General features: G+C 49.2%; 1 protein-coding gene across 3 annotated transcripts in view; it reads left to right on the top strand.

The window, feature by feature from the left end:
• alcama (activated leukocyte cell adhesion molecule a) overlaps nucleotides 1-14790 on the top strand; it is a 35508-nt gene that overhangs the window by 13667 nt on the left and 7051 nt on the right. For all 3 annotated transcript variants that reach the window (XM_028982308.1, XM_028982307.1, XM_028982309.1), the window contains exons 2-8: nucleotides 11405-11514; nucleotides 11622-11841; nucleotides 12019-12083; nucleotides 13220-13307; nucleotides 13398-13571; nucleotides 14153-14277; nucleotides 14636-14765. In XM_028982308.1, the coding sequence (XP_028838141.1) occupies nucleotides 11405-11514; nucleotides 11622-11841; nucleotides 12019-12083; nucleotides 13220-13307; nucleotides 13398-13571; nucleotides 14153-14277; nucleotides 14636-14765 (912 nt within the window). The remainder of the gene's footprint in view (nucleotides 1-11404; nucleotides 11515-11621; nucleotides 11842-12018; nucleotides 12084-13219; nucleotides 13308-13397; nucleotides 13572-14152; nucleotides 14278-14635; nucleotides 14766-14790) is intronic.

The raw sequence follows: 14790 nt of genomic DNA, 5'->3' as shown, positions 1-14790 counted from the left end.
TAGAACTGGAGCAGAGCTCCAAGAACTTAATGGTATGGCCAAAACTTTGACTTTAGGCGAACCTGTGCTGATTGAATGGGCTGGATGTTGTTTTGTGGTTTTTGGTTGTTTTTCCGACCTCTTCATGTCCTAAAGGCTCTGCTGGAATGTCCTTCTCAACCCAGCTTTTTCTGAAGGGAAACCAAAATAGCTGCCCTCTCCAAGTGCCCAATAGAGCAGCTGATGAGATTCCAGGGCTGGCAGACAAAGGGACGTCAGCCTTATAAATCAATCCATGGCAGCTCTGCTCCGCAGCCATCACCGTGATGGCAAAAGCAGTCTCCCCGGCGAGGCAAGGCTGTTCCGCGATAGAGGATACTGCTCTCCTCCAGCGGGAGGGGGGTGGGCGTTGTTTATACAACCTTGGCGACCTTTCACCCACCACGGGGGAGGAGGAGGAGGCACACAAGGTACCTCTAACAACAAGTGGCAGAATGCATTTGTTGTGGGGGAAGGAATTGTTTTCTTTGCCACCTGTTCGGTATAAATCAGCGCAATGTTTTTGGCGCTAGCGCATTAGCATAGTGCAGCGTTTCTTCCTTTTTTGCCGCTCGGGGCCGTGGGCGGAGGTCGGATGACCGTGCGCAGACTTCACCAGCTGTTTTTCTAACCTCCTGGGCAGGTGCACACAGCTCGGGGGGGAGAATAGACTGCATTGTCATGCCAACCAGATTAAGATAAGGCGGGAGACAATGGTGCCTGATCATGCAGGGAGTCGCTTTCCTGCCTCGGCTTTTGGAATCTTCAGGCCCTGATCTTTTATCTCTTAGAGCGACAGCCGTAGCTTGACAACAAATGTATTCCTGTCGTCATTTTCTGTCTTGATGGCCTTTGCTTTATCTAATTTATCTAAACTGAAAAAGAAATTGGGTTTGTGAATTCATTCTCTAACGTCAGCCAACAAGGGCAGTGCAGTGACATGTTCAGTGTGGGCATCTTGGCCACTGGCCCAAAGTGACCCAGCTGCTGTTTCAAGGCCCATGTTCTGTTCCACATTTAGAACCGAGAGGTTGACTCATTTCCCCTCATCTTGCGCCCTGAGCTGAGCCAGTCATGTTGCAGGTAGCGTGTGATTCAGTACCATCCTACAGGCAATGCGGAGACATTTTCTATTTTGTAATCGCTTCTCCACACCCGCACCAGTTCTCATGCACCAATCCAGTGGGAGAAATGAGAACACCGTGCCATCTTTGAATAGATTGGGAGTGACTGTTCCAGACACTGCAGAAAGTGGTACAGGGTGCCGAGAGCGCTAAAATGTTAAGTGGGTGGGGGTTGGGGGTACTTGAGACCATCCAAGAGTCTCACATTAGATAAGGAAACTTGAGAATAAGGGTAGATTAGAAGACTTGTTTGGAGCTTCATTAGACAGGGATGGATTAGTGGATTTGAACTTTGTTCGTTAGGAATCTGCAAGAAGAATGATCAAAGAGCACTAATGATGGAACGGAGGTATTGTTCGTATCACATGGCCAGATCTCTTCCAAATAGAAGTAATGGGTACATTTGGCGGTTGATATATACATATAAATATATACACACATGCATATATGATTACAGGGTGCTGTGTTGAACATCTTCACAATTCTTAAATGTCCCCTATTATAAAAATTTCACTTTTTGAGATTAACATTAACATTAATAGGAGTTCACCTAGCCTGTCTATGGTCCTGCAGTAGCTAGAAATGGCGATAGGTGTAAAGAGTGCTTTGGCCATTCTGCTTCGCCATTCAGAAAATTAGAATGGGGGACATTTAAAATCCTTGGAATTACTACAGAAATGTTTGAAAGAATATTGACTTTAATACAGTTATGTCCATGATGGTGGTCATCAAATCTTTTCTTGTTTGGTTTATGGTGAAGAAAGTGTTAAACATTCAACTAATAATGGACACAGAACGTCTGACAGTATTTTTTTCTCGTCAGTTTATATTTTTTATATTTCCCATTTTTCCCATAGAAAATGGATTCATAAACTAGGAAAAGTTATTTCTGTTATCTTATTTTGATTGCTCTCTGCAGTTATTGGTGATCTAAACACACAGGTTATTGCAGTATTTAGAATATTCCACCGCATGTTCAGGGAGTGTTTTTTTCTTTTGTCATTCCTGTCAAGTTAGATATAATGAGGCATCGCAGTCTGAGTATCCAAGGTAAAGACAGGCAGCTGGAGAGCAGGAATAATGGAAGACCATCTGCCTTCGGAACCATGTCTCTAATTGCCAGTGGGTAGCTTTTCTCTTTAAAATGGGCTCACACTCTTCCATTTGCATCTTTATTGTTTTATGGGTTGCTGCAGAGCTAAAGTTAAACCTTGTTTAAATATTACTTGGCCCTTCTTTTGTTTTAGGAATCTGAATGCCTCGTGAACAGCACAACCTCTTTAGTTGATAAAGAAGTGCAATGTGAAGATCTTGTCATATGAAGCTTGTTCCCCCGGTAGGGAACAGTTCTTTTTAAAGCCATGGATAAAGTGTGATGAGAGCTGTGACATGGACATCTAAAGGCTTCTGACAGCTCACAGTGGCAGGGAGAAAGGTGCTAATGGCACTGCAATGACATCGGCATCTTAGGGGACTGTTACTGCCTTAGATTAAGGTCTGAGTAACAGAGCACAGGCCACATGTGTCATTTGCCACCCTTTGAGTGCAACAAATGCATGGTTAAGTGACCCCAAGGGACAGGGACTGTTGTGTCTGCGTCCCCCCTATTCCATTTGGACAAACCCCAGCAGAAAGCAGTGGCAGGCTGTCTAATCACAGTCGAGTTCCCAGGGGAGCTTAACTTCAACATGCCTGTATCACTGAAGGGTCGCGTTGCCCATTCCAGGTGCGTTGCTAGCCTTTCACCAATTTGGGTGGGTGAAATAAATATAGCCCGCACCAACGAAAGAAAGAAAGAAAGAAAGAGGGAAGCCATCTCCCACGTTCTGAGAGCATGCACCATGTGCTGCCAAACTTCAAAATAATTTAGATTATTTGTTACTGAAGGTCACTGGTTGGACTGTAGGGAATTTCATTCCTGTTCTAATATGTTATGTGGGTAGTTACTTCAACCATGTTTATATCACATTAACACCGACCGGCCTAATAAATGGTGTAAAAGGCAGACAGTTTCACCACGAATGGGCCAGAGGGCGAGAAAAATGCATAAACTTTAAAGCCCTGACAGATACAAACATCTGTTTTCAATGCCTTCGACGTCTTTGATGTGGTGGCCGACCCACCTCTGAGATCTGGATTTGATGTGGAATCAACACTACTCAATAAGAGACCCAGCCTCCAGAATGGTCCCATGATGCATATGGAGATTACAGAGATTGCAGACGTCATTGGAGTCATGTTGCTCTCTTATGCTCAATATCGCATCACAAAATGGCTGTAATCTCTTTAGCATGGGAAACAGATACAGAGCAAATGAAGCCATCGCTCTACCTGCAGCCTGCTAATTCGATTGGAGGATAATGATGGCCTACAGCCGGCCACTTTTACGCTTGTGTATTTATTTATTTTTCCAAACTGGCCATGTCCTGAATTTAATAGCGGTTCATTAAAGCCCGGAGATGAATGCTCTTGGGGGGTCTGTGGGAAGCACATCTTCTCAAGGCTTCCCGGACCCACCTTGCCCTGGGGGCAGCACCTGAACAAACAAAGCAGGCTGCGACCCTGACCGCCGAACGTGCGTACCTGCACGGTTTCATGAAGGATAACTTCTTCTTTTTCATCTTGTACCGCTCCCTGTTCGAGGTCAGATCTTCAGCTCCAAGGTTCGTAATAAACTGGAGTAACCTCTGTGTCAGTTGGACCTGTTTGCCTCTGATGCTTGGGGTTTTGGGCTCCTGTCTGATATAAAAACCCCTCTGGCTTCTGAATAAATCAGCAGATATACTCCTGCGCCGCACTCTTATTTTGCCCCTTTTTTATAACTTCAATAACTCACTCTTTTATACCATTGCAGTTTATTGGCTCCATACTTTGGTCTGATAAACATTTAACAAAGGATGTGCAGAGATTAGGCTGCATATGAAGAGTGATCTTTCCGTGCTTTCTGAAACATTTCGTTGTTGTTGACAGAATTTCACATCATCTGCAGCAGCTGCCATAAACCACGTTCTAGGTGGCATTTTTTTTTTTATTTTAAACTCCTTTAGTCTTCATTTCTTCCAGCGGATTTGAAATAAGGGGATAACTGGATTCCCGAGTATTGCTGCCAATGACGTGTTTGCAGCAAAATTGTATTTTATGCACCCCAGACGCCAATGGAAATGGGGCACCTGTTGGCAAACAGTCCAAGCGTGCCAGAGCGCTTTGTTTGAGGAAGATAAGTCCGGCCGGAGGAGGGGGAGCATGAAAAATTCCGCACCTGTGTGCTCAGTCCAGGGGCTTTGGGGACTGGGTTCTGCTATCTTGTTTTCTAACCTTCTCTCTCCTCCTGAGGTATCTGACATTCTTTTCATTTGGCTCGATCTTTCGTACATCCCTCCACGCCCAAACTAATTTCATTTCATTTCTCCAGAGCATAAAGTGGCTCGAATGACAATTTCAGGCAAACTAACGGCGGTCTGAATGCTTCCCTTGAGAGTTTCTTGGCAAGGTCGCCATGCGTCCGTTTGAAATGCCCGACCATGCCTGGGTAAGGGGGGGGACGTAGTGAAGGCCGGACCGCCATGGTTGTGCTGAGCTGTGACTGCCAGCATTGATCTGCCAGCGCCCAGGAGCTGAACGATCGGGGCGAATCTAGGCGGACCGAAGCAGTGTGGCAGCTGGGAAATGACACCCGGTAAATCCCTGCAGGTGTCACCGCGGGGGCGGCGCCCAACGCCCCTGACATGAAGGCATCCAGCCGTATTGGCCCTTCAGAGAAATCTTATTCAGACTTCTCTTTCACACCATCAACCGCTGCCCTCGGTTAGTGTTGATAAGGAACGTTACCGTAACCTCGGTATTTAATCACCGGGCCGTGATGATTATAAATTATATCTGGAATCTTAGTCCTGCTTCTTCTTATCGTGAGTATTTAGATTGTCGATCTATGAATCAATCACATCTTCATAAATCAATAATCAGGATATTTCCTATAAAGTTGACCACTGTCACCAATGTGTCAGGTGATCAAGACCTATAGATTTTTGTATATTTAATATTCCAGACTGTTTTGCGCATGCAGATTTTAATAGCAAATACACAACAAATCATTGATTAATTTGATAGTAGATTATTTGACAAGTTGTTGAAATAAATGTGTCTGCTCTCGGTGATCAGATCAGTGTACAAAACCCACAGCATCATTACCTGGAGATCGGGCCGCCACGGCACGTATCATGCGTTCAGTTGAAATGGGTTCCATATTTCTGTCAATCACTTCATCTACTGCAGAAATATTTCTAATATTATTTATCGTTGTCTTTGAAAGCGCTGATATTTCGTTCAGGAAATACCTCGTTTATTTCTTTTCTTGGTTGCCATATTTGCATTACGCCCCCATGGCCCTCACGAGGATGCTGTTAATCTGCTGAGATTGACTTGTTTGGGGTTTGGAACATTAGAAAATTCCGAAATCGTGCCAGAGGAAACCCATGGGCGTGGACTCCTGGCAGAGGCCCTTTAACGTAAATCTCGGTGTTTGTGCCACGTCCTCTGAGGGACCCTGATGAGGTTTTTGTGCTCGGTGCCAGCGTGAGAGTCCAGGTCCTCGTGTCCCACGTGCCTTGGAGAAACGCGTGAATTCCAGCTTTTGCGTGGTTGTACCAGTGAAACTATGCGGTGTGCACCGAGGTTCGATTTCTTTTGACGCGGCTCTGCGTGAAGGATTGATCTCCAGCGATTCGCTTTGTGGGGGGCCGTCCCTGCAATCCCCACATTCCTTTGATGTGCGATTCGCAAGCACGCGCGAACAAAGATGAAGTGGCTCCTGTAAGCACTTTCTGCCCAACACGTGGAAATAAACATCCGCTTGTTAAGAGCCACTTTCACCGCGCCGCCGCTTTATGGAGGGTCTGGTGAAGGGATGCAGTCGGGGCATCATCAGAACGCACGCCGTACCTGCGCCACACTTTAACTGTTTGAAGTGAAGGAGGCTTGCTGTGCTTGGCATTATGGGTAATTTGCTTCCCCGTCACATCTCAGCCACTGTGGCCGCACACTTTGATCTTGCCTTACTTGTCTTGTGAGAGGTGGCTGTTATTAAAGGGCTCTTAGTGAACTCACTTCCTGTGTGGGGAAGGAAGTGGGTGTGTCGGCCATGGGAGGAGAATGAGTGTAAATGTAGAAAATGTAAATGCCAGTTCAGACCAGTGTAATGTAATAAACTTCACCATTATAATAAACCATACTTACAATTAAACACTGAGGTATAGTGTCTACCGCAGGAAGACGGGAGAAGACACACCAGTGACAGGCTGGGGACGCTGGCAAGAGACCTGCGTGAATAAATGTGCCAGATCTGCACTTGGTTTTATCCAGTCAATTATTTCACCACTCCAGGCATTCTCTGGCGCGCCTCCTGAAAGCTTGAACCTCGTACAGGTCGATTAAAGCTCCGCCTGCTCCGGCAGGAAAAGAAAACCTCTTTCTTAATGAAGACGTCCTCCACAACGAGCCTGCCCTCGACAGCGTCCACCTCCACGTCTCCTCCAGATTTCCCCACCGTGCCCGTGATTGATCTTCCATCTATTATCTGCTCCTTGTTATCAGACCGGAAGACCAGATACGGCAAATTGATTTCTTGTTCATTTGCATTGTGGGACGGCAGCGCAGGAAGCTTCAGATCCCCCCGTTATTGCCGATAAGTGTGGCCTTTATGTGCTCTTTCAAGCGGCCAGAACGAGCCGGCGCGGGGATAATTCCTATTTTACCACGCCTCGTCCTGACAGGCGTCTTCGTCTTCGTCTTCTCTCTGCCTCCGGTTCTCCCTCCATCCTCTCTGGAGGGGTGAGCAGCCACACACACATAGGAAAGTTTGGTTAATTCCTGCCACGCCCATGTGTCCAGGTGGTTGAGAGGATTTAATGGTTGCTGCATGTGGTTTGCATGCGGTGTGTTGAGCCGAACCGGATCAAAATCAAATAACCACGGTCCGAGGCTACGTAGGACGAGACCCCTCTAGCTCTGTTCTGCTGCCAACGTACGGTTCATATTCTCGGCGCGCGTGGCATGCGATACGATACCACGTTGCCGGTTCCGCCGTAATAGCAGCAGATAAAAAGCGAACGGAGACGCCTTACGCCAGGGGCTCAACAAAAAGCTCCTTTGACAACACGTTGGCACCGTGGCAATAATTGCGTTTGCCCGTCAGCGAGATGATTGCGCAGCGCCGGTAACGCAGGCTACTGTGACACAGCCCGCTAAGCCGAGTCTGACGGCAGCGGTGACAGCTGCGAAAGCCCCCCAGTTGAAGCATTGTGAGGGGTGTAATAATAGTTGAATTAAATGTCAAAATAACGTTCCAAAAATGGGGCGTGGCCGAGGATCTCAGGATAAAAATAAGCCATTTGTTGAGATGGCTTCTGGTAGGAAACATTTCGCATCGACGTGTCTGAGATGCGAATCGGAGCCCGTAGCGCCGCTGAACCCGATACCAGGGCCAGAGTGACCCCTGGCACCCGTGGCGCACCGCGGACAGCGCGTCCTGTTTTAAAGAGGGTGTTGAACAGGTCGCTGGTACAACCGTGTCTTTCAAATCCACATCTCCGGCTCCCCGATCCTTTTAACCCCGTTCCCGGGGGAGCAGAGCCTCCTCGGCGCTCCTGAAAAAGCGGCCCGTTTAAAAAGCTCTTTGTGTGCGGCCCTGGCCAAGAGCCAGGAACATTTTTCATGACTAAGTTTTAGTTTGTTATATACTCACACACACACACGTTAATGTTGGAGATGGAAATGTTCACAGAAATGGCCAGTTAATCAATATGGTGTTTTTTTTTATATTCTCCAAAGACATTTGATATGTGACGTGAGTGAAACCCTCATTAATTCTGCTCCGTATCTGTGATGCACAGGCTTGTTTACAGAGTTCTAAATCATACGCCGTAAACATCTTCTGTCTTACTCAATATGAAACGGCCCCAAAATATGAATGTAAGGCACCATATACAGGTACATGTTTTTTTAATTTTTTTGTGTAAATACTGTGAATACAAAAGGGTTCGTGCTCAGTTAATCGGGTATTGGCCGGCTGCTGACTGCCATCTGGACGCTCGCACCTCAGCAATGCGCTACTTTCAATAAATAAAGGATGAAAACGCCGCTCCGTCTGGGCCTGTCCGTAACGCCACCTCATATCTGAACGTGAAGACCCCCAATCCTGAGATTCGGGAGGATTTAGGCCCTCATCCTTTGTGAACTGGTGGACGTCTTGCTGTTTTGAAGGGCCCCGCCCTCCTCCCCCGGCTTTTAGGAAATAAGTTGGGGGCACGCTGAGAGACGTCACCTTTAATGGAATGAAACCCCCAGTCTGGCTCTGCTTGTTAATGTAATTAATTTAAGGCAAATCTTATTAAGATCCTGGAGATCCTCTCCACATCTGAGATGAGCCGCGGGTCCCGTTCTCCCGGGTTCTCCCGGGTTCTCCCGCAGATGAGGAACTGATGAAAGTGGCACCCTGGGGACCCCCCGCCCGCCACAGCACAGACAACAGGGCTGACACGAGTGTGTTTGCGTGCAGCAGGCGGGAACGATTATATCTCAGTTGCGGCTCGTGCTGCTAGCAGACACAAAATAACCGTAATGATGCAATTTTCTCCATTTTCTCCTTTCTGCTATTTCCATGGTTTCTAGAAAGGCTCGCTGAAGGCGTGGCAGCAGCGCGGCGTACATGGATGCTCACTTAATCCCATCCGTCAAATCTCTCCTCTCCACTCCCTCCTTCGCGGGCGTGTCCATCAGGCTGCTGTTTTCAGCCCCGCCCCCACACGGAGACCCAGACGACGCATGAAGGGGTTGCGAGTGGTGAACCCGGCATGCCGACCGGGCACTTCTGTCCATAAAAACGTTTCTCAGCAGCAGCAGCAGCAGCAGCAGGAAAAACACGATGCAGAAAGGAGCAATTCAGGGAATCTTTCTTTTTAGCAGCGGGGACGCGGACCAAGGAGACGCTTTTATGAGAAATAAGTAAATAAATGGTTGTGAATAGCAACACTCTGGAAATAGCGAGCAGCTTCCGAAGTGTAAAAACGTGCTGACAGTGTTGCGGAATGCGAAGCGACCCGGGCGGTGACCCCTCGCTCACCCCGCCCCCGGCCGCCCGGCCGCCCCGGGACTGTTTGTAAGGGAGGGCGGACGGTTAAGTCTGCGTGGTACATTGTTCTCTTTGTGGCGGGGTGCACAGTGGTTAGATAAGACTACAGACCCCTGCTGACGGAGAGAGCAAACACGCGCACACACACACACACACACACACACAAACACACACACGCAGGCAGGCAGGCGGTTGCTGAGGGTTATTTAAAAAGGGCGGTAACCAGTCGCCAGGCATCTTTCACAGTCAAAAGGCATTCAAATGTGTTCCGGTAGACGGAGAACCAGCCCGAGTCCCTTTAGAAAAATCCTTTTCCTCTTTAGCACAGTAAAATGCTGGTAAAACCAGGTAGAAACATCGTTCGTTCCATTTCCTGCTTCATCAACGGTTCTTCTCTGGTCATTTCTGGCCCCACAATTCCCACACGAGAATAATGGTAAACCAGCATTACGTCGGCGTGGGTTTGAGTGGCCATTATGAGAGCTGAATGCGGCCGTGGTCAGATCTGTTGAGGCAGCTTTACTAATTGGTGTAAATGTGCGTGGTGCCACCGTCCTCCTTATCGATTGACCTGCTGAATGAGGAAGCTCCGTTTAAGTAAGAGCAGGTCCCGTTAATGACCTGCAGACATGACGACGGCTGCGGAGCACTACCGAGAAGAACCGCCCTCGGGCTTCCAGGAACAGCTCTCATCTCGCGATGCCTTTTGAAGGAGGGTGAATGGTTGTTCAGCTGTTGTCATGGAGCACTTCACCTGTCCCCATGACCGCCTCCTGTCCAAACAGCCTGTGTATACACAATCACGGCAGTTGTGTACACGCCGCCCGGCGCAATCTGGACAGTGGGACAGGGAGTGGACTTCAGCATCATGTTTCCACCAGCCTGACCTCCTCCCCCGAAACACCAGATGTCTGCGCTGCAAACATCATTATGATGTACAACATCCATCTTTGCTTTTAGTTCTGGACTTCTTCACTACTGGATTCTGATTCATTTTTTCTGAAGGTTTAAACACAATCTACGTAACGTACGCGAACATCTCACTGCTCCTCAACCTGGAGAAGGTTTTTACTAATAAAAAAAAGGGTTCATAAACCTAACTCGGTTTTTTCACCTGGATTGTTTTGAGTCTGAGAAAAGCCAAATAATCAGGTTCACGCCCAGCGGTTCACATTCCTGTGATAACGGTTCCCACCGGTTTCACCGTGACGCTACATGCGTGGAAGCGAAGCGGAAGAGGGAGAGAAAGCGTCCCGCGCGTCCCCGGCAGCGTCTCACCGCTCTGGTATGACCGCAATTTGATCTTTGACTACTTTGCCCTGTAAAGAGGGCAGCGAGCGGGATGACCGCCCCGCCACTGTGACCTGGCCCATTTATCTGACCAAATACCCACGCTTCTGTCATTCGGGTGCCATCACCATAGCAACTGCTCTGTAGGGATTCAGCCTGCGAGGACACATTATGTCTGTTTTATCCTTACGTTCCACACAGACCCGTCTAACCAATGCCACCGTGGTGAAGCCAGCCCTGCCCCAGTATCTGAAAAGCTGGACCGTTCTTCCTCATGAACTCGTCATACCACTTTCCAGAGTTCACTGGTTCTGGGACATTTGAGGAGAATTGAGTTTCGCATGACGATCTTGTTTTGCAGTGCATGCCGTGTACGGATAACGTTGTTCCATCACGGCAAACAGATGGTCCCATAAGATTACAAGTCTGGTGCCAGTTAATATATATACACTGTATATACAGTACAGGCCATTTACATCAAACTATGAATGAACACATTTACATTTGATTTACGTCGTCACCTGAGATGGTTTTCCAACAGTCTTGAAGGAGTTCCCAGAGGTGTTTAACTCTTGTTGGCCCCTTTACCATCTGGATTGGGTTCAGGTCTGGTGACTGTGGAGGCCAGGTCTCCACTTATTGTAATTACATAACTCCACATGTGTTCATTCATAGTTTTGGTACCTTCAGTGAGAATCTGCCAACGTAAATGGTCATGAAAATAAAGAAAACACATTGGATGAGAAGGTGTGTCCAAACCTTTGGCCTGTACTGTATGTGTGTGTATACATTATAGTTTAATGTAGTATATCTAGTCTAATTTTCTGTTTTGTTTGTTTTCTTCCAGTCAGCAGCAGTATTCCAACCGCCATCGGATCATATGGCGAAAACATTGAAGTGCCATGTTTCTACACAACCCCCTTACCATCAGATCTTATCTTCATCAAGTGGAAATATGTGAGTTTGATCTAGCTTGTCAGTGTTGTGTCTTGATCTGGGGGTTCCGGTATCATCCGGCCCGTTCCTGGTGGAGGGGTTTATAGTTATCTTGTTCTTGTCTTCAGACTCAAGATGATGGCCTGTCTGGGGACCTGCTGGTCAAACAGGCCCAGAAGGCTGAGGCCACCATCAGTGCCATGGGCCTCTACAAGGACAGGGTGAGCCTGTCCAACACTTCCAGCTTGATTCTGTCCAAGGGCGTCCTGGCTGACCAGAGGACCTTCACCTGCATGGTGGTTGGTCCATCCAGCCTCAATGAATACCCAGTCCAAGTTAAAGTCTACAGTAAGTGTGGCCTCATCTTGTCCATCTTCGCCATCACATGTAAAAGGTTTTGAAGAGCAGGGGGATAATACACCAAAAGTAGGAGAACAGATAACGGCTCTAATGGACTAAAAATGATGTAAAGTCCCCGTCCTGCTCGCTGCTGCGGGTAATTGTCGACTATTTTTGTGTTTTTAGAGAAGCCGTCAGCACCCCAGATCAAAAATAAAGCTAAAGAACTGGAAAATGGCAAGCTGACCATGGTGAGTAAGAGGCCGCTGATGTTCCGGGGGTCTAATGTAGGATGTCTGTCTGGGATCCTCTGGTGACGTCACGCATCCTTGAGTTTTTTTTTTCCCCGGCTGAAGTTCAGAGGCATTTAGCCAAAAACTGAGGGAATTGATGAGTGGGACCGTGTGAGTTGGAGAACATGTGAGGATCTTTTGAACTCCGGCGCTGTTCCTTATTCTCCGTGTGGGGACGGGGGGTCGATGGGTTTTTTCGGTCTCTCTCTCCCTTTAAAGCTGCTGTTTGTCGGCGGCTTGCGCCCCGTCAGATGCTCAGGGGGGCGGGGATGCGTGTGTCTGGGGGGGGGTGGGGGCTGTTTTGGGCGCCCTCCCACCGAGACCAGACATGTTCAAAGCGCCGTCTCGTCCTTGGCCCGGCGCAGTGGGAAACGTGGGACACTTGGGGGAGAGGGACGCTTTTCATCTGGAGAACAGGGAGAGCATGATGTAAAGCCAGGGTGCATTATGGGAAGGAAGGTTGATTGGGCAGCGGAAGGGATATATGAGGTGGGACACGGTCCCCGCGAGAGCCAGGAGGGGCGGACAGCGGGGCTGATGTATTATCGGCCGCCTCCATCCCGTATTCCATGCAGGCGGCGCCGTGGCCACCTCTGCTCCTCTGAGACGCCGTTCCCGTGTCACCCCGGCGCGACTGGGGCCATGCATCACCAGGGGCTGCCATTCGTCCTCTTCCTGCTCGGAATTGTCCCACAATCAACCCCACCCAGCTGCCGGCTTCACCTCCTGTGGGTCCCCGCCCGGTGCTCCTCACCTAATCCTGTCACATCTTTATTAATGCGGCGCCGGCTCCGGCTGTAATGGAGTTTTCGCACCGCCATTTTTCTTCTGTCCGAGAGCAGCGGCTGACGTCACCTGACCGACAGGCGCCCGGAGACGTCAGACGTCGGATTATTCACATGTTCTGATGGTGACGGGGGCCTGTTTACCCACGGTGAATTACAGGAAATGCTGGGAAAACATGACCTCAGTGTCTGCGAAGAAACGTGAAGCTGCTGTGTGTGTGTGTGTGTGTGTATGAGGTGTGTGAGTGTGTGTGAGTGTGAGGTGTTTTGCATACAGTGCTAATGAATTAATGCATGACTTTTTTTCAGCTTGGAGAATGTGTCACACAAGATGCCAACCCTGCTGCTAACGTCACGTGGGCCAAGAACGGCCAGCCGCTGGTGAATGACGGCAGCAGTAAGTTCTTTTTTTTTTCACTTTTATTATTATTATTTTTATTTATTTATTCCGATTTGCAGAATAGTAATATTGTTTCTACTTCTACAGCTGTTAAGATCAGTAACCAGGTCACCGTGAACAAGGCCACAGGCCTGTCCACCACCACGTCGGCGCTGCAGTACACGGCGGGGAAGGGCGACGTGGACTCCAAGTTCACCTGCCTGGTCCAGCAGGAGGCGGGGCCGGTCCAGACCACCACCCCCGAGACCTTCACCATTAACTGTGAGTGGAGAACCGCGGCGCTTTCCCTGGCACGGGGGGGCGGGGCTTGGCGGCGAGGATGGATGGCTGTTTTGTTGCAGAAGTGTTGTACTCGCCGGTGTTTTTCCTCTGGTTGATATGGGGGAGATAAATCTCGTCTCCATTTCCGCGGGCATGTCGGCGTTCCGCTCCGTCTGCGGAGGCGGGGGGCTGGTGGGGGGGGACGCGTAGCGCACGGTTTGTGTCCACGCGTGATGGACGATGGGGTGGCGGGGTCCAGGTGAGGCCAAATAGCGAGTTCATCAGCAACCCAGACCCCCCCCGGCTGCCAGACACGCCGCTTACACCGGAGCCCGTCAGCGGCGGCAACGCCACTCGGTACGCGCTGAGAGCAGATTTGTGCTTCGCTGCAGGGTGCAGATGCAATATGACTCGCTCCATCGCCGCGTGAGAGAGAGAGAGGGGGGGGGGGGGGTGGAGAGTGAAGCTCTTTCCAGGGTTAATGGTTCAGAAAAACCAACACTCGGGCCTCCGGACACACGGTGTCGGCCCTCTCGACGAATAGAGCCACGTTCACACCATCTTCTCCTGTCCTGCTCCAGACCCCACGGAGAAGATGAGTCTGCAAGTGGTGGGCGAGGGGACGCTGAAGGAGGGGGACAGCCTGGTTCTGAAGTGCCAGGCTGACGGAAACCCTCCCCCCACCAAATTCTACTTCCACATCAAGGCAAGTGACCCCTGTCCAGCTGGCACACACACACACACACACACACACACACAACCCAAATCATATACTCATATACACTCATATACACTCACACCCCAGTAACACTCTCATATACAAATAAACACACACAACCAGAAACATATTCTAATATACACACACGCAACAGGCAGTCTGCCAGGCCATGTCAGACCAGGACCCCCAGACCCCCAACACACACCCACACAAATCAATAATCACTCTCTCACACACACACACACACACACACATACATAATCATGAAGAAAATTGCAGATGTGCACAAGCGTACACACACACACACACACCACTTAACTCCTGCCTTCTGTCTCCTTTCCTTCAGGGACAGAAGGTCCCCGTGGACAACGACACCCTGGTCATGCCCGGCGTCACACGGGACAAAAGCGGCCAGTACAAGTGCTCCCTGTACGACAACGAGAAGATGGAGGCGACCAAGGACATCGTTGTCAACTGTGAGTGGTCACATGACTCGTCTCT

The sequence above is a fragment of the Denticeps clupeoides genome, chromosome 6, assembly GCF_900700375.1.
Source record: "Denticeps clupeoides chromosome 6, fDenClu1.1, whole genome shotgun sequence".
Lineage (NCBI taxonomy): Eukaryota > Metazoa > Chordata > Actinopteri > Clupeiformes > Denticipitidae > Denticeps > Denticeps clupeoides.
This window is presented reverse-complemented; position numbering and strand designations above follow the sequence as displayed.